The sequence below is a fragment of the Dendrobates tinctorius genome, unplaced genomic scaffold (genome assembly GCF_039654945.1).
Source record: "Dendrobates tinctorius isolate UK_male_01 unplaced genomic scaffold, ASM3965494v1 ptg000016l, whole genome shotgun sequence".
Taxonomy (NCBI): Eukaryota; Metazoa; Chordata; class Amphibia; order Anura; family Dendrobatidae; genus Dendrobates; species Dendrobates tinctorius.
This window is the reverse complement of record NW_027361684.1, coordinates 16,371,554-16,390,391: the sequence shown is the minus strand read 5'-3', so window position 1 is coordinate 16,390,391 and position 18,838 is coordinate 16,371,554. Positions and strand designations below refer to the sequence as shown.

The 18,838-nt window shown below is 43.3% G+C and overlaps 1 protein-coding gene across 4 annotated transcripts in view; it reads left to right on the top strand.

Annotated features, from left to right (window-relative positions):
• Positions 1-18,838, top strand: part of NEK8 (NIMA related kinase 8) — an 85,855-nt gene that overhangs the window by 13,817 nt on the left and 53,200 nt on the right. For 3 of the 4 annotated variants that reach the window (XM_073565508.1, XM_073565510.1, XM_073565509.1), the window contains one exon: positions 4,995-5,126. The exons of the other annotated variant lie outside the window; for it this stretch is intronic. In XM_073565508.1, the coding sequence (XP_073421609.1) occupies positions 4,995-5,126 (132 nt within the window). The remainder of the gene's footprint in view (positions 1-4,994; positions 5,127-18,838) is intronic. 4 annotated transcript variants of the gene reach the window in all.

Genomic DNA, 18,838 nt, shown 5'->3' with positions numbered 1-18,838 from the left:
GCATAGCCCCATTTTAGCAAGATTGGCGTTTGGTGAGATTCACCAAATTCCTTAAGAGGTGCATGCCACTTAAAGGGAATTGTGCAGCAGGATTTCACCTCCCACACTATATATATATACGCATGTAACTCTTTCAAAGACAAGTTCAGCCATATCCGTACATGGCCAGCTCTTTCCTCCTCTACTGAGAAATCAGTGTTTGAATTGATATGTAAATTAAGCTAAAGGGCTATGGTAGAGCTGAAACCTCTGTCACTCCAGCTCTATTCCCCGCCTAGTGCTGCCTCCTCCTGCTTGACTGACAACTCCTTTGCCTGACATCACACAGCACACAGGCAGAGAGGAAAGCAGGAGGAGGCGGCGCTAGGCAGGGAATAGAGCTGGAGTGACACAGGCTTCAGATCTACCATGGTCATTTGCATATCAATTCAAACACTGATTTCTCTGTAATGGATTAACGGACCGGCCTTGTAAAAGTATTTCTGGATTTAAAAAAGCTACATGCACACAAAAATAGTTTGGGGAAGGGTGAAATTCTGCTGACAGATTCCATTTAATCAGTCTGGCGCATTTTATCAGTGGCATGCACTGAGTTACATTTCTGGTGTAAAGGGCCTGTTACACATAGCGATATCGCTAGCAATATCGCTAAAGCGTCACCGATTTTGTGACGCAGCAGCGATATCGCTACATGTGACACTCACCTCAGACCGGCTCCCCCGCTGGTTATCGGTGATCGCCTGGTCCATTTCTCGTCGTCGGCTTCCTGTTGGCGCCGATGAGCGAGTTGTGGACGCAGGCAGAAGACGGTCACCCTAGCTGCGTCTGACAGGTGAGTATGACCGCCGTCCGCTGCTGCATCGCTAGTGATATCTTCTTGTTTGGCAGCTCACTAGCGACCATTTAGCGATGTACCAGCGATCCTGACCGGGTCATATCGTGGTCGGGATCGCTGGTGCATCGCTAAATGTAACGGGGCCTTAAGAAATGCAGCCAATTTCAATACAATCAACAGGGAGATGTACCCACGCCCCATCGTCACCCCCAAAATGACAAAAGTTGCTAAATTGATGACTATTTTAAGTAACTGGGGATCTGTCAGTATCAGAGCCGTGTCTTGAGATTTGCAGTTTAAAATAAGTTTTCCATATGCATATTGAGAAAAAAAAATCCCTGCAGTTCTAGAGGATTAGGTCCACAATATGTAAGATGTTGAGGATGTTATGTAGAGCGGTCCGTGTGGTTTGTCCTGTTGACAGTGGCGGTGAATAGGTTTCCCGGCTCAGCTCCGATTATAGCGTGACTGATGCACTGGACGTATGTGGAGTCAGCTGTATACAGTATACTCTCCTTCACCGGTAACCTGAGCTGCACCTCCTCTTTCACATAAGTTGCCTCTTATACCATTTAACTTGTTATTTCTTAGCATGCCAGATATTTTCAGTATGATTTCTCTTCTTTACATGTCCATTCCTGGAATTTCTCATGGTTTCATCCAATACTGAAGAAACCTAATACTGCTGGGATGTATAACTGTCATATGTAAACTGAGAAGGTCATTACTATTTCATTCTAGACGTAAACAAGGTGACATGTTAGCGTAGTGACTATATCTCCTAACACCCGAAATGAAAATCTGTATCTGGATGTGCAACATTGCAGTCAGCCTGGACGGCAGGGATCCGTGTACGGGTGCTAAATCAGGCATATAGAATCGTATCCAGGACCCACCACCACAATAATAATACAGCAGGGGTCATTGACTACAGCTTAATTCAGTGTTTTCAAGACTTTTTGGGTTTGGTGTACCACAAAGTTTGTATATTGTCGGTGGCACGTCCTCGGTTAGATGGGAAGATCGGTCGACAATGATTTAATTCTAGGCCACCTAAGATCAGTCAGTGAACAAGCGTTGGCTCTTCTGCAGGCATTACGTCTCTCTGTTCACTGCCGCACGTAATCAGGAGCAAGCGTTCTTACAAACTCATGCTGTGCCAATTCTAAGTACATTATGTATATATATTATATTAGAATTATTAACCACTGTAAAAGGACCTAGAGTGTAAAAAGCAAGTCTGGATATTTTTCTGCCCAAGTGCTCAGTTTCAGTCGAGCTTGTTGTACTTTGCTCCTGACGTCAGGACACATCCAGAGGCTGCCACTATTTCCCACTGATAAATACACTTTCAGATGTCTTGTGCCGCCGTAATGACCTTTAGGTTGTAGTTTTAGCTTGTTTCACAGTTGAAGCTGAATTTGCAGTTTCAGATACAGCTAGATAAGTAAATAGCCTCTTCAGAGAGGAAAAGACTGCCACTTATTGGAAGTCGGAATCCAAAAAGTCAATATTGACCTTTTAAAGAGCCTTGCCACGTGACTTAAGGCCCCGTCTCACATAGCGAGATCGTTGGCGAGATCGCTGAAACGTCACAGATTTTGTGATGCAACAGCATCTCGCTACATGTAACACATAGCGGCGATCGGGCCCCCGCTGGATCTCGGTGATCGTGCTCGAATGTCCTGGGATAATTTTTGATCTCTGGTGTCCCGCTGGCCAGCATGCCTTTTTCTTTTTGACGCCGACGAGCGACCTCGTTGGCGACTCAGAACTCAGGACGCTGGCCGGAATCGTGAGAATAGCTGCTGTGTGACAAGGTCCCAACGACCATCGAGGTTATTATACGGATCGCCGCTACGTCGTTGAGTACATCTGTCTGTTTGACAGCTTACTAGCGACCATTTAACAACGTACCAGTGTTCCTTACCAGGTCGTATCGTCGGGATCGCTGGTGTGTCGCGTAGTGTAACGGTACCCGTAACGGTAGGGTAAGAAGCTAAACCAGCAACTCCATTTGCAGACATGTAGGTTTCAGGGTGTAAGCGGGGGTAAATGATTTGGCTAGGTGAGTGACTTCTGACGAGGAAAGGGGTAAAGTTTCTCTTTGTGGAGAGTGACAAGATGGCGTGAGGAACTTGTCAGCCATTAAAGGGGTATTCCCATCTCCAAGACACTATCCCAATATGTAGTGTGACATCCGTCAGTTGCGAGTCTGAGCTGCACGTAAGACAGCACTCCGAGAAACCCCGAGACCCTTTACCCCCATACAGGGATCTGGAATTACAGCGGAGCCTAAGATGTAGCTGCCTATGAGAGCAGTGGACCGGAGCAGGATGGTCGACAGGAAGGGACTAAAAACCGGGACCGAAAGTGTAGTCAGGAGTCAAAGGTCAGAAACTGGGCGAGCAGCAGAGGTACAAAAATTGGCAGGCTGAAGCAGAGTCAAATCCAGGCTAAGGTCAGAGTCAAAAACCGGGCGAGCAGCAGAGGTACAAAATCGGCAGGCTGTAGCAGAGTCAAAAATTCAGGCAAAGGTCAGAGTCAAAAGTAGCAATTAAACACTAGATCACTGGAGAAACCAAGACTATATCTGGCGGCCTGCAGGACAGGCTCCAAAGTAGTTGAAGGATACGGCTATCCCTCACAGGCTCACAGCCTGATGACCTAATCTGGACCGCCCCCAGAACCAGGCCAGATGGCGATGCACCAACCCTTCACCTCTGACAGAAGAGCGAAGCCTGCGCCCACCAGATGCCTGCGCAGGGGCCCCTTCTCTGTCACCACCATCACCCACAGGAGAAACACGGCGATGCCCAACGACAGAGGCATGCATCAAAGGAGCGGGACCACATGAGGACATAGCCCTCCTATTGCCGGCACCACCAGTCAAAGGAGTCCGGCACCTCCCAGCGGCCGAGGCAGGAACACCAGCTCCCGAGTCTGACGGCGATGTGACAGTCCGGCGCCTCCCAGTGGCCGAGGCAGGAACACCAGCCCCCGAGTCTGACGGCGACATGACAGTCCGGTGCCTCCCAGTGGCCGAGGAAGGAACACCAGCCCCCGAGTCCGACGGCGACGTGACATGTAGTAGGTGTAATAATGATAATATTAGCAAATACCTCCAATTAGAAATGTAGTATAGTTCTTCTGATTCGCTATGTCTCTTTCCTCCTGTACAGGCATTGCAGGACCTTAGGTATCCATGGTTATGACCACTAGCTAACTAACTGTCACTGTATCAGTGGTCGTAACCATGGATACCGAACGTACTGAAATGTCCTGCATGGAGAAAGAGACATGGCGAACCAGAAAAATTACACTACATTTTTAATTGAAGGTATTTGATAATATTATTATTACACCTACTACATATTGGGATAGGATCATGGAGATGGGAATACCTCTTGAAATCGAAATATGCAAGGATATTTTAAGGTCCATTATTGACTTTTAGGCTGCAGTCGAACAACAGAGACTGGATCAGCGGTGGAAACACAGCGCTGAACCGTGAGGGGTAAATAAGTAACTTGGCATATGGCCAAAAGTTTATTGAAACTGAATAACCCTCTTAAAAGATGCTGCAAAGGATTCTGGTCATTGTACATATCAACTGAAAGTTTGGAAAGTGTACAGATAGAAATGAATCCAGGTCTGGATAAGAAAAACACTTCTCAAATGTGAGGATTTCAGGGATGTCTTTTGTGTATTTGGAAAACCCCTGTGTATTTGAAAAATCCTACTATAAAAAGTCTTAATATCCTCATCCACAGCAAAAGACCAGACATATCCAGACTGGTCGCTGATCTCTTAACCCGATCTCAGAATCCTCATAGGCTTATACGAGGCTGATGAGTTCTGATCAGGGGACCTGCAGCTTGTCAGGACATGGCGGACCGCACTTAGACCTTGAACATCAGACATGTGAACCCCGCGTAATTGTGCCTGTTAGTTGTAGTTTCACAATCCGGTCCTAGTCAGTCCTTATTATTTCTCCAACCTCTGTAATTACTTTATTTCGGTTAGCAATATGTAACCATCTATTATTGAAGACTACACATAGGATCCATTGATTCGTGTCCTGTGGTCATGGCGAGGATTTATGTCTACCTACTATTTGTACAGGGAACTAATCCTTTTTCTCTCTTGTATTTCCCAGGTTGTGGGAACCCCCTGTTATATCTCCCCAGAACTGTGTGAGGGAAAACCCTATAACCAGAAAAGTGACATTTGGGCTCTAGGCTGTGTCCTCTATGAACTTGCCAGCCTTAAGAGAGCATTTGAAGCTCCGGTAAGAATTATCTTAACCCTTGAAATTATCCCTCAAATCTTTAGATCCAGATTACAGCTTCAGCAAGTAACCATTTTATTAGTAAATGACTATTTAAACAAGTGCTTAGAGCTTCAGCTATGTAGATCTCAGTATGGGTATTCTCCAGAATAAGATTAAGAGATCTTAGGATTTATCTGGGACCATTAATATTAGATTTGTGGAGTTCAGCTCTCGACACCCCCACCGATCAGCTATTTCAAGGTGCCATTGTGTTCTCATTCAGCCTCTTCTCAAAGTGTGGCACTGTACCTGATAAACAGAGAGCATCTTCATCATCTGTTCAACAAGGGTGTCCGCCGATCTTATAGTTGTGTCCTATATTCAGACTGTAATGTAGTTCTTTGGAGCAGCAGTGTGAAAAGAAAATACCCTATTAACCCCAATCTTTCTACGAATAGGTCGGGGTCTTTCTGGTCACACCCCTCCAAACAGTAAATTATGGCATTCCCTTAGGCTATACTATTACTTTTTTATACTTGGAAATCTCATTAAGGTTGGGTTTATATTTGACTATTCACACTCCTGTTAGGAGGCTGAGACACAAGTCCTGTTAAAATGATGGACATCAAATAAAAACCAAATGGACCCAATAAAAGTCAACGGGGTCTGTCTGGTGGCATTTATCAAAAAATGGACTCCAAGCACCAGTGTGAACCTAAACAAACTACTGAAGATGCCAGCACCATAATGTCTGAAAGCTCAGTCCCTGAAAAAAGACTTATCTTCTATTGTAAGTATTATTAGGGTATTTTCCTTATATTAAAGGGCTTGTCCACTACTTGGACAACCCCTTCTGAATTCCTTTGTTTCCCCCCAGCAAAATAATAACCCCTATACTCACCTCAAGTGCTGGGGTGCACCAGTGGTGTCGGTGCTCGCTCTCCTGACATTATATCATGCGATCCCTGTGGCCAATAAGCTTCCGCTTCATTCTCCCCTCCTTTGGATAAGTCAAGACATCTGGAGTAAGGGCCCCGTCACACATAGCGACTCACCAGCGATCCCAACAACGATATCACCTTGTCAGGATTGCTGGTATGTCGCTACATGATCGCTGGTGAGCTGCCAAACAGACATCTTCACCAGCGAACTGGACCAGCGACACGCGGGTAACAAGCGACGCACGTCACTTAGTTACCCGCAGTGTATCTTCGTTACCAGCGCGCTGATGCAGGGAGCTGGTAATCTGGGTACACATCGGGTTTCTAAGGGGCGCGCAACACTTAGAAACCCGATGTGTACCTTGGTTACCAGCTCCCTGCATCAGCGCACTGGTAACTAAGGTACACATCGGGTTTCTAGGTGCAGCGCGCCCCCTTAGAAACCTGATGTGTACCTTAGTTACCAGCTCCTGGTCGCTGGTCTCCGGCCTGTCACACGCAGCAATGCGTGCTGACCAGCGGGAGACCAGCGACCCCAAAAATGTCCAGACATTTCAACAGCGATCAGCGATACCCGGCAGGGGGGCCGGTCGCTGATAGCTGTCACACACAGCGATCTCGCTGGTGAGATCGCTGTTGCGTCACAAAACTTGACGCTGTGATCGTTGTGTGTGACGGGGGCTTAAGAGAGAGAATTACGTCTGTAGGAGAGGCCAGAGGGATGCCAACTCTGCGCTCATTGGCTGCAGGGATTGTGTGACGTAATGTCACGCAAGCCCCAGGGGAGACAGTGCCGACACCATTGGAACAGCGCCGCACCAGAGGTGTTATTATTTTGCTGGGGGGAAACAAAGGAGTTTAGAAGGGGTTGTCAAGAGTAGTAGACATCCCCTTTGAAGGCAGTCTGTCAGCACAAAATGTTCAAGCCAAGCCCAACACCTTGTGAGGAACAAAGCTCAAATACAAATCATTTCATTAGTCTCTATATATATTTGCAGGAAATTGTTATTTTTATTCAAGTATGCTAATGAGGAGCTGGGTGCACCCTGGGTGTGGCCTAGGACTTCAGTCATAGGTAAAAAACTATCTCTACCCTTTTCTGGCTTCTGTAAAACAATAACTTTTGGTCAAAGAAGAGGAGGTAGCGACAGATGGAAAATAAGTAGCAATGAAGGTACACTGAACTGCTCGGCCACGACAAGGGTGCACCAAGGTTCATCATTAGCATCTTTGAAGAAACAATTATTTCTCGCAAATGCAGCAATACAGTGGGTACGGAAAGTATTCAGACCTTTAAATTTTTCACTCTTTGTTTCTTTGCAGTCATTTGGTAAATTCAAAAAAGTTCATTTTTTTTTCTCATTATGTACACTCTGCACCCCATCTTGTGTGAAAAACAACAGAAATGTAGAATTTTTTGCAAAATTATTAAAAAGGAAAAAAATGATGTATCACATGGTCATTAGTATTCAGACCCTTTGCTCAGTATTGAGTAGAAGCACCCTTTTGAGCTAGTACAGCCATGAGTCTTCTTTGGAACGATGCAACAAGATTTCCACACCTGGATTTGGGGATCCTCTGCCATTCTTCCTTGTAGATCCTCTCCAGTTCCGTCAGGTTGGATGGTGAACGATGGTGGACAGGCATTTTCAGATCTCTACAGAGATGCTCAATTGGGTTTAGGTCAGAGCCAAACACCCCTGTGGCATAGAAAGGAAATACCTTCCCTGGAAACAACCACATACCTGGTGTGTGAGCCTTTTTTTCTAAAAAGATGCTATCTGCCATTTACCATCTGAAAGCTAGGAGAATCAGTTGTGGTCTCCGCACTGTTGTGGATCATAGTTGCAGCGTTTGTCCAGGAGGTATAAAAGACAACATAACAGCTGAAAATATGTTAAAGAAAATCTTTCAGCTTGGCAGCGCAATGCAGTCTATGGGGGCATGTTATAGAGCAGAAGTTTAACAGATGGGTGTATCAGATTATGTGATAACATTGAGTGTAACTTCTATTTTATGCATTGAAATCTGTTCATTTGGGGCTTAGGAGTCAAGGGGCGGTCTCTTGTGATTGACAGCTTTCCCTGTGTAAGTGTGTTTACAGAGATAGACATTAATTGCTAAATAGGACCACCTCCTTGACTCATAAGCACATAATGAGCAGGGACTTCAAAGCATAAACCACAAGTTATAGTGAATCTTTTCCTACAATCCTACAGTATATATCAGAGCTGGTCAAAGTGCAGCCACACGTAACCATCACAATATCGCCGCCTCCAGCAGGAGTTCAGCTTCACCCCTGAAGCTCAACACTTGAATTCAGCTTCCACCTGAAGCTATAACACCAGAGCTCCCCTGAGCTGCCAGGAACTCCTCTCTGTAGTTCCTTCCTCCACCAGACTTGCTTGGAAATGAGCAATATTACCAACAGTGATTGCAACACCTGACACTCTTTTATAGGTCAGAGCCAGAGCAATCACACCTGATTTATAATCACGTGCACTAAACTAAAGTAACCAGAATGCAATGACCCTAACGGCCACCAGGGGCAAAACTAGAACTGAAACCACCACAGTGCAACGACCCTAATGGCCACCGGGGGCAAAACTAGCTTTAAGCACACAGCTTAAGGAAAAAAAAAGGTTACTTGTGCATTTATCTGTCATAATCCAACCTGGATCATGACACATGGTCTCACATGTGGCCCCTTGGGAAAATGAATTGCCCAGCCCTGGTGTATATCATTCTGCCCAGCTACTCCTGCTCCATAACTTGCTGCCACAGATTGCACTACATTTCCAAGATTTTAAAATAATAAATATTACGTACCTGTTCAATACTCTTATATCGGTGACTTCACTTCCATAATTCACGTGCTAATGACTGCATCAGTAACCTCACCACAACGTGTTGCACATCCCAAATTGACCACTTTTGCCAGGGATTGGTTTCAAGGGTGACCTGGATGATAGATGTGACAGCATCACTGAAGAACTAGCAGGGCAAACAGAGCAATTAGCGTTGTAAGAGCAGGTGATAAAATGTATATTTAAAGCCCAATTTATTATTTTAACTCATTTTCAGCTGTTGTTATTTAGAGATCTCAGATAAATCCACTCAGGTGTGCTCATCTGGAAGGAGAGCTTAAGAGCCCATCAGCAAAGTCCACCTTGTTGTCTTCCTAAGCCATTCTTGCAAGCAAATTTTACCCTTCAGCTTTACCGGCGGTTGCTACTTGACATCCTGCTTCTCCCTATTATGACAGCTATTGTACTCTATAGGTGGCCATGCTCATAAGACTAAAGTCAGTCAAACCCGCCAATTTCATTTGGACTAGTCAACCATATAATGTGGATTAGAGCTTGGCCCCATTTGAGTAAGACCCACAGCAACACAGCACACTTTATTACAGCCTATCGGGTCATAAGGAAGCAAAGTAGCCAATACCAGATATATTTTCTCACTGGCAAACTTTTTTTTATAGAAGTTAATCCTACTTTTGAGAAAGTACTACAATAAGACTTACAAAAATCCAGTACAGGTAATAAAAAAATAATGTTTCCCAAAAATAAAGTGGATAATACACATTAACTAAAACCATATATGACAATGCTGACAAGATAAATTAACTGAAGGTGGAGAAATATAGTGCAAAAGTTATTATGTAAATTTATAATAAGGAATGAGCCAGAGACCAAGACAAAATAAATAATGAAATAAAAAAATCCTATAGACCTATAGTCAAAAAAGTGCAGAGTGCAAAAGTATGAATGTATAAATGCAACAAATAAAGAGCCAATGCACAATAAACAATCAGCTCTTAATTTATAATAGAATAAATAATATATAGTTCAATTCATAATAAATGATGGAATATCAAGTGTGACAGGGTCACTGGAGCTGTTTGTGAGGGGAGATATGTGTCTTGAAGGTTGCGATCTTCTGTGATGTGAAACCCAGAGGTTTCTCTCCAGCATGTTATGTGCTGAGGGGTTAGGCTGGTTTCACACTTGCATTGGGCAGAGCTGCGGAGGGCTACCTACTTCCTCCATTAAGCCCCGCCCACTGCCACACCTCTTCCATTCAGCTCCACCTACGTCTGCCTGCGTCTTGCTTACCTGTCTTTAACATTGTGTACGCAGGCCATGGGGATGTATGCGGATGTCTCCACTTGCGTCATTTCAAAACGATGCAAGTGGAGGCATCTGCATACATCTGCATGGCCTGCATACCCAATGTTAAAGATAGGTACTCAGGACGCAGGCAGACGTAGGCGAAGCTGAATGGAAGAGGTGCAAAAGTGGGCGGGGCATAACAGAGGAAGTACGCAGCCCTCCGCAGCTCTGCCCAACGCAAGTGTGAAACCAGCCTTAATAAGCCATAACAGGGTTGGGTTTTTTGTTAGTGGCTGTAAGATATGGGTGGGACGGCCACTCACCATATCTCCTCCCCAAGTGTGTGGCTGGGGAAGGAAAATGTCCATCTACTTTGTAGATTGTGAGCCCTCGTGGACTTGATACATCCCGTCCTATTGGGGCAGAATTTTTCTTTATTTCGGGATTTGTGGCAAAAAGGGGTTGTATGTAGTGTCTCGGGGGGAAATCAGATGCCTCGGGAAGAAATTTAACTGAAATCAATGATGGAGGAGTTTCCTCTATGTGTTCTTGCTAGAGAGGACGACGAGACTGTGATCGAGGAGCCCAGCCTCCCCGAGTTAGAAGTGTCTGAAGAAAACTTTGGGACTGCTCAAATTAGGAGCCTTACCTTAAAGGGGATGGTTGACAATTTTACCATCCGTAATGGGGTTGCTCAAGGCCGTGGGCAGACACCAGGTTCCCACACTTTGCAGTCAATGGGAAGTTATTGTGTCAGTTGACTAAACTAAGGGGAGGTGAGATAGTGGAGCAGCTGTTGGTTCCAAGACCCTACCGGCAGAGGGTTTTAGACATGGATGTTACCGGGAGATCCTAAATTATTGTAGGTCCTGCCCCACCTGTCAGATAACTGCTCCCTCTTCTCACTTCTGAAGTCTCCTAGTCCCATTGCCGGTGATAGAAGTCCCATTTGAGGAAATTGCCATGCACTTAGTGGGTCCCATAGTTAACTCTGCATAGGGGCATCAATACATCCTAGTGATCTTGGACTATGTGACTCTGTACCTTGAAGCAGTACTACTAAGGAACTCTTCTGCAAGAGTAAAGCCCTGGAACTTGTCCATATTTTTGTTAGGACGGGCCTACCAAAGGAGAACTTGACGGACCAGGGAACCCTCTTCAAGAGCAAAGTGATGAAGGAGTTTTGTAAGGTCCTCCAGATTACCTGCTGCGAACCTCAGTCTACCATACGCAGACAGATGGCCTAGTAGAGCACTTCAATAAGGCCTTAAAGTCCCTGCTCAAGAAGGTAATTGAGAAGGACGGTGGAGACTAGGACTATCTTCTTCTGTGTCGGCTCTTCTCCATCAAAGAAGTTCCTCAAGCCTCCACTGACTTCTCTCCATTCAAGGTCTTGTATGGTCGACATCCGCGAAGGCTTCTAGACATCTCCAAAGAAACCTAGGAAGACAGGTCACGCCACACCAGAGAATCTTAGAACATGTCACCCAGTTGCAGAGAGGATGGCGAAAATGATGCCTATTGAGAAGGCGCTTCTTCTCCAGGCACAGTAGACAAAGGCAAGGGTGTATAACCGATCAGCAAGGCTGAGGCAGTTCCAGCCTAGGGACTGCGTGCTGGTGCTTATCCCCACGGTAGAGAGCAAGTTCCTAGCCAAGTGGCAAGGCCCTTACGAGGTGGTAGAAAAACTGGGCAAGGTTAATTTCAAGATGCAACAGCCAGGTCGAAGGAAGACGCACCAAGCATACCTTGGCGAGATCAAGAATTGCTGGATCTGCTTGCCTGGGAACTCAACCTGAAGCCAAAGGATGTAACGTTTGCAGAGAGATTGTCGGGAACTGCTGCAGTGGAACTATGATGTGTCCTTGGAGTTGCCAGCATGGAGCATGACATTTTGACAGAGCCGCATGTCAGAGTGAATCTTAAGCCCTATAGAATTCTCGAAGCACGCCGGGAGGTCAAATCAAATGAGGTGTAGAGAATACTAGATCTCGATGTGATAGAGGAGTCAAAAAGTGGATGGTCAAGTCCCATCATCGTTCTGTCGCAGCCCATCGGTGAGTGGTGATTTTGCAACAACTACTGCAGGCTGAATGAGATGTCCAGTTTTGATGCGTATTCGATGCCCCACATTGATGAACTCATTGAGAGACCTGGACCCGCAAAATAAATTACAATCCTCGACATGATGAAGGGCTACTGTAAGATCCCCATGTCCCAGAGTGCCAAGAAGAAGACGTCCTTCTCGACACCTAATGGGTGTTTTCAATACGCCAGAATGCTCTTCGGACTGCAGGGGGCCCTAGGTACCTTCCAGAGTGCTATGGATGCTAGCTCCGCACAAGAAATATGCCACAGCCTACCTTGATGACATTGTGGTCTTCAGCCCTGACTTTGGTATTCATCTACGAAAGGTACAGGCGATTCTGGATGCTCTCAGAAAAGCGGGGTTCACCATAAATACAAAAAATGTGCCATAGGGAAGGAAGGAAGGAAGAGGCCATGTACTTGGGCTATGTCATCGGGAGAGGTGAAATCAAGCCACAAATAAACAAGGTCAAGTCAATTCAGAAGTGTCCACAACCGCCTTCCAAGAAGCAGGTGAGAGAGTTTTTTGGAATTGTGGGATGGCCACTCACCATATCTCCTCCCCAAAGGTGTGGTTGGGTAAGTTAAATGTCCAGCTACTGGTTTTTTTTTCTGCTGTGAGTTTGGAGACGGGGAAGTCTCTAGGCGGTAGTTCCAGTGGGAGCTGAAATGTACTGTATCCTAAGCGGGCGATTCCCGTAGGCATATGGACTGTGCTGTAAATTATCTTTTGTCTTGCCATTATGCCAGAAAGGCCATATTTATTTTGTTAAATTCTGCCATGGTTTATACCGTGTTTAATAAACCCGCAGAAGATTAACCCAAGAATAGTTCCTTTGTCTACCTCTGAGAGCAACTGAGTGAGTCAACCTACCACAGAAGAATAAATAATCTAAAAGTATATGAAGTTCATAAAGGGTCACATCAATGAATAATAAAAGGACTACAAACCCATAGTATCAAATTGCACTGCTTGTACCCCACCTCACTTTCTGACGCTTCCTCACGGAATGGGGACAAAATACTAAATTACTAATATATATATGCGCACACATGGCCAAAAGTATTGGCACCCTTGATATTGTTCAAGAAAATGAAGTATTTCTCGCAGAAATTAATTGCATTTACACATGTTTATTTCCTTGTGTGAATTGGTACAACACAAAAAAAACAGAGAAAAAAAAGACAAATTGGACATAGCTGTACACAAATCCCCCAAAATGAGCCTGACAAAATTATTGTCACATTTCCAAAATTGTGGGTAAACATCTTTGTTTCAAGCATGCAAGGCTCATTCAAACTCACCTGTGACAAGTGACAGGTGTGGGCAATATGAAAATCAAACAAGAAAAATTATAGCCAGCTCACCCAGTTAGACGTCCTTAGTGGTTCTGCTCACTGCCAGGAAGCCGCACGGAGTTGTAATGGGAGAGGCACACCCATGTTGCAATAGAAACAAAAACCAGCAAATAATTCCAGCGGATGCTTCCTACTTGGCCATAAAATCCATTTTATTTTTATCTTTTAAAATAGTTCCATGTGGCAGAAACCCAAATATATACAGGGGGTCAGAAGAAAAAAAGGGCACACTGCTGCTTTATGCGTGCAGACTACGCGTTTTGACCTTACTAGGTCTTCTTCTAGGTCTTAAGTGTGAGCAGTGTTCAAGATAGTAATATACCCTGCTTCCAGGAACTTGATCCAATTACAAAATTTGGCTTAATTAAAATAGGGTGTATACCCTTACACAGGGATAAAACTTTGTTAAATACAAAATGTACTACATATTTAAAGCATATCGCTACAAAGTGCCCTTATTTTTATCTAATACATTATTATTCGCCTCTTATATTTATTCTTAGATATCACAAAATTTACCATATGAACAAAAAAAAAAAATGTAAAAAACAAAAACCCCCCCCCCCAAAAAAAAAAAAAATTTTTATTGGATGTACTACGGGCTCTTTGAAAAAAAGAATCCGTAGGCATTTATCTGATGCAGTAAAAGAGAATATGATAGGAGGCTCTGCAGTTTCAAGACATTTCTGGTATGAACATAAAGGAAATTTGACTGATTTGTCCTTTTATGGTTTAGAGAAAGTAAAGAAATCCTTACGGGGAGGTAATAATAGAAGGACTTTATTAAATCGTGAAAGTTATTGGATTTTTACACTGGAAAGCCGTATACCTAATGGACTGAATAATAGGTTAGATTTAATCAGTCAATTCTAAATGGCAGGTTTTCCAGTGGTAAATATACATATATATATATATATATATATATATATATATATATATATATATATATATATAAAAACACTTGAATTTGCCTTTCTTTTCCCTATTTTTTTTTTTTTATGTTTTTTAAAAAAATTTTTTTTTTTGTTTTTTTTTATGTTTTTTAAATTTTTTTTTTTTTTTTTGTTCATATGGTAAATTTTGTGATATCTAAGAATAAATATAAGAGGCGAATAATAATGTATTAGATAAAAATAAGGGCACTTTGTAGCGATATGCTTTAAATATGTAGTACATTTTGTATTTAACAAAGTTTTATCCCTGTGTAAGGGTATACACCCTATTTTAATTAAGCCAAATTTTGTAATTGGATCAAGTTCCTGGAAGCAGGGTATATTACTATCTTGAACACTGCTCACACTTAAGACCTAGAAGAAGACCTAGTAAGGTCGAAACGCGTAGTCTGCACGCATAAAGCAGAAGTGTGCCCTTTTTTTTTTTCTTCTGACCCCCTGTATATATTTGGGTTTCTGCCACATGGAACTATTTTAAAAGATAAAAATAAAATGGATTTTATGGCCAAGTAGGAAGCATCCGCTGGAATTATTTGCTGGTTTTTGTTAATATGAAAATCACTCCTGAAACCAGATAAAAAGGGATGAAGTTGACTCAATCTTTGCATGGTGTGTCTGGTCGTCCTTTATCTGCGCTTGCCCTTCTGGCGCCATGGGAGTGATTCAGAAACGCTTTAGGTATGCTTGCATTTTATACATTCTTGCTTTTAATACATTTAGGAGACCGTAATGACACAGTGAATGTAAAAAACGTAGCGTAGTACTGCCCTATATGAGAATGCCGTGATGTGGCTCAAAGAATTGTTCAATTGTTTGCTAAATGTCTCATTTTAAAGTAGTTAGAAATCATTATGTGCATATCCACTTTATGCATTGCGTTCTGATCATAGGTAGCGCTGGCTTCCCCCTTTTTTATTTGATATTGGTTTGTGGCTGACCACCACTATTTGCCGTGTGCGCTGGGTTATGCACGCCATTCTATCTGTCTTTGTGATTGATCTAGGCTGTTGCACACACATACAGCAGCCCTACCCTGCCCAGGCTCTGTTTGATTATGCACCTGTTTCTGGGCCTGTTTCACCCTTCATCTGTAGTTGCTGGTCTGGCAGTGTGGAGGTCAGATCTGAAATGTCCATGTCCGGACCTGGTCGTCCTTTGTCTACACTTGCCCCTCTGGCGCCATGGGATTGATTCAGAAACGCTTCAGGTACGCTTGCATTTTATACACTCTTGCTTTTAATACATTTAGGAGGCCGTAATGGCACAGCGAATGTAAAAAACGTAGAGTAGGACTGCCCCATATGAGAATGCTGTGACGTGGTGGGATGGCTCAAATAATTGATCAATTGTTTGCTAAATGTCTCATTTTAAATTATAGTTAGAAATCAATATGTGCATATGCACTTTATGTATTGCGTTCTGATCATAGGTAGCGCTGGCTTCCACCCTTTTTAATGTGTCTGTGTATGCCACGGTAAGCATGGAGGGCAGAAAGAGAAGAACACTGTCGAGGACTTGAGAACCAAAATTGTTGAAAAATATCAACAATCTGAAGCTTACAAGTGCATCTACAGAGATCTTTATGTTCCTTTGTCCACGGTGTGCAACATAATCAAGAAGTTTACAACCTATGGCACTATAACTAATCTTCTTGGCCGAGAACAGCAGAGAAAAATTGAGGAAAGGTTGCAATGCAGGATAGTCTGGATGATGGATACGCAGCCCCAATCAAGTTCCAAAGAAATTCAAGCTGTCCTGTAGGCCCAGGGTGCATCAGTGTCAGCACAAACTATCCATTGACATTTGAATGAAATTAAATGCTATGGCAGGAGACCTAGGAGGACCCTACTGCTGACACAGAGACATAAAATAGCTAGACTGCAGTTTGTCAAAATATACGTGAGTAAGCCAAAATCCTTCTGGGAAAGAGTCTTGTGGAGAGGTGAGACCAAGTTAGATCTTTTTGGTAAAGTACATCATTTTACTGTTTACCGAAAACCAGTACTACAGTCAAATATGGTGGAGGTTCAGAGATGTTTTGGAGTTGCTTTTCTGCCTCTTGCACTGGGTGCCTTGACTGTGTGCAAGGCATCATGAAATCTGAAGAATAGCAAAAGATTTTGGGTCCGAGTGTTGTGCCCAGTGTTAGAAAGCTTGGTTTGCATCCTAGGTCATGGGTCTTCCAGCAGGACAATGACCCCAAACATATTTCAAGGAGCACCCAGAAATGGATCGATGCTATAAGTGCTGGAGAGCTCTGCAGTGGCCAGCAATGAGTCCGTATCTAAATCCCATTGAATGCCTGTGGAGAGATCTTAAAATTCCTGTTGGGAGAAGTCATCCTTCAAATATGAGAGACCTCATATTGCAAAAGAAAAGCGATGTAAAATTCTAGTTGAGAGGTATAAGAAGTTTGTTGACGGTTGTAGGAAACGTTTGATTGCAGTTATTTGCTCCAAAGGGTGTGGAACCAAATATTAAGTTGAGGGTGCCAACAATCTTGTCTGGCCCATTTTTGGGGTTTTGTGTGAAATTATGTCCAATTTTCCTTTTTCTATTTTTTTGTGTTGTTCCAATACACACAAAGGAAATAAACGTGTATAATAAAACTTAAGTAATTGTAATAATTTTCTGGAAGAAATATTTCATTTTTTGGAACAATTTCAAGGGTGCCAACACTTTTGGCCATGACTGTATAAGTATTGTCTAGCAGCTTTGGCAGTTAGCAGGTCAATTGTGATTAGGATTAGTACAATTTTAGAAGAGTGGGTGTGAAGGAGGCCGGATTGCAGTTGGTGCGTTTGATGAGAGATGGGAGGAGAGTTCAAGCTGGACATGCTGTTCAGGGAATCTATATATACACTCAGTGTTGTGGAGAAATTTTTGGGCAGTTGTTTAAAAAAATACTGCAAAGTAAGTGCTTTAAAAAATTTATAAATTTATTTATGAATTAACAGCATGCAAAGTAAATGAACAAAACAGCAATCTAAATCACATTATTTAGTGTGACTGCCCTTTGCCTTCAAAACGGCATCAAGTCTTCTAGGCACCCTTGCACAGAGTCAAGGATTTTGTAGGATTATTGTCAGGTCATTCATCAAAATTTACTTCACTGCACATCTGCCTTCTTCTTCTTCTCATTGTGCTTTCTAAAACTCAATGTGAACAATACAAAATTCATTTTCTTTTCACCATGTTACTCAACCCCTCTACCTAATCCATCTATCACTCACAATAAATGACATCACGCTTTCCCGTTTCACAAGTTCACTGCTTGAATGTAACCTTTGACTCTGCTTTGTCCTTCAAACCACATCTCAAAACCTTTACCAATCCCTGCCTCCTGTAACTCAAAAACAATTCCCAATTGCACCCTTTCTCCCAGTTCCCATGGCCTCATCTCATTTTTTGACTACTGCCAAATCCCCTTAGTTGGCAACCCACCTAACGCTCTTGCACCCCTTGTCCATCTTTAACTCTGCTGCCCGATCAATTCACATCTCCCATCACTTCTTCTCCTCTTCTCCCCTCTGCTAATTCCTTTTCTGGCTTCCATTTACCTAGAGAATTCAGTTTAAAATCTTATTGGTAACATACAAGCTGGCCATAATCTGTCTCATCTATATACACCCCTCAACATTGAAATCGCATCACCAGGAAGGAAAAGTCCTGAATTATAGAAATCACAGGATAGCTAGACATGTTAATGACATGCAAATGATGAGACACTGGAAAAAAAATTTCAAATATACACACGCATCTCGGCTGCTATCAATGAGTTTATTATTGATTGTCTGAGGAATGTTCTGCCATGCTCAATGCACTTGGGCACACAAATCATCAAGATCCACTGCTGGCACCTCCCTTTGCAATTGTTTACCAATAATTTCCCAGATGTTCTCATTGGGAGACAAGTCCGGGGACTCTGCAGGCCATGGGAACAAATAGGCTGCTCTCAGTGGCACAAGCAACATGTGGTCTGACGTTATCTTGTTGAAAAATGGCTGCTGGGACACTTTGGAGAAATGGTCATACTACTGAATTCAAAACCAAATCAATGTAATGCTGAGCTGTTAGTGTACGTTGAATGAAGACTAAAGGGTCCAGCTGCTGCGCATTTTGAAATCCTATGCCATGATTCTGGGAGTAAAACTGATATAACATTCTCTTGTGTAGGCCTCTTTATGGCGTTGTCCATGTGGTCACCAGATCAATCTCCGGTTATCATTGCGTCCAAAACAAAAGCATGACTCCCTCAAAAGCAGGAGATTCTT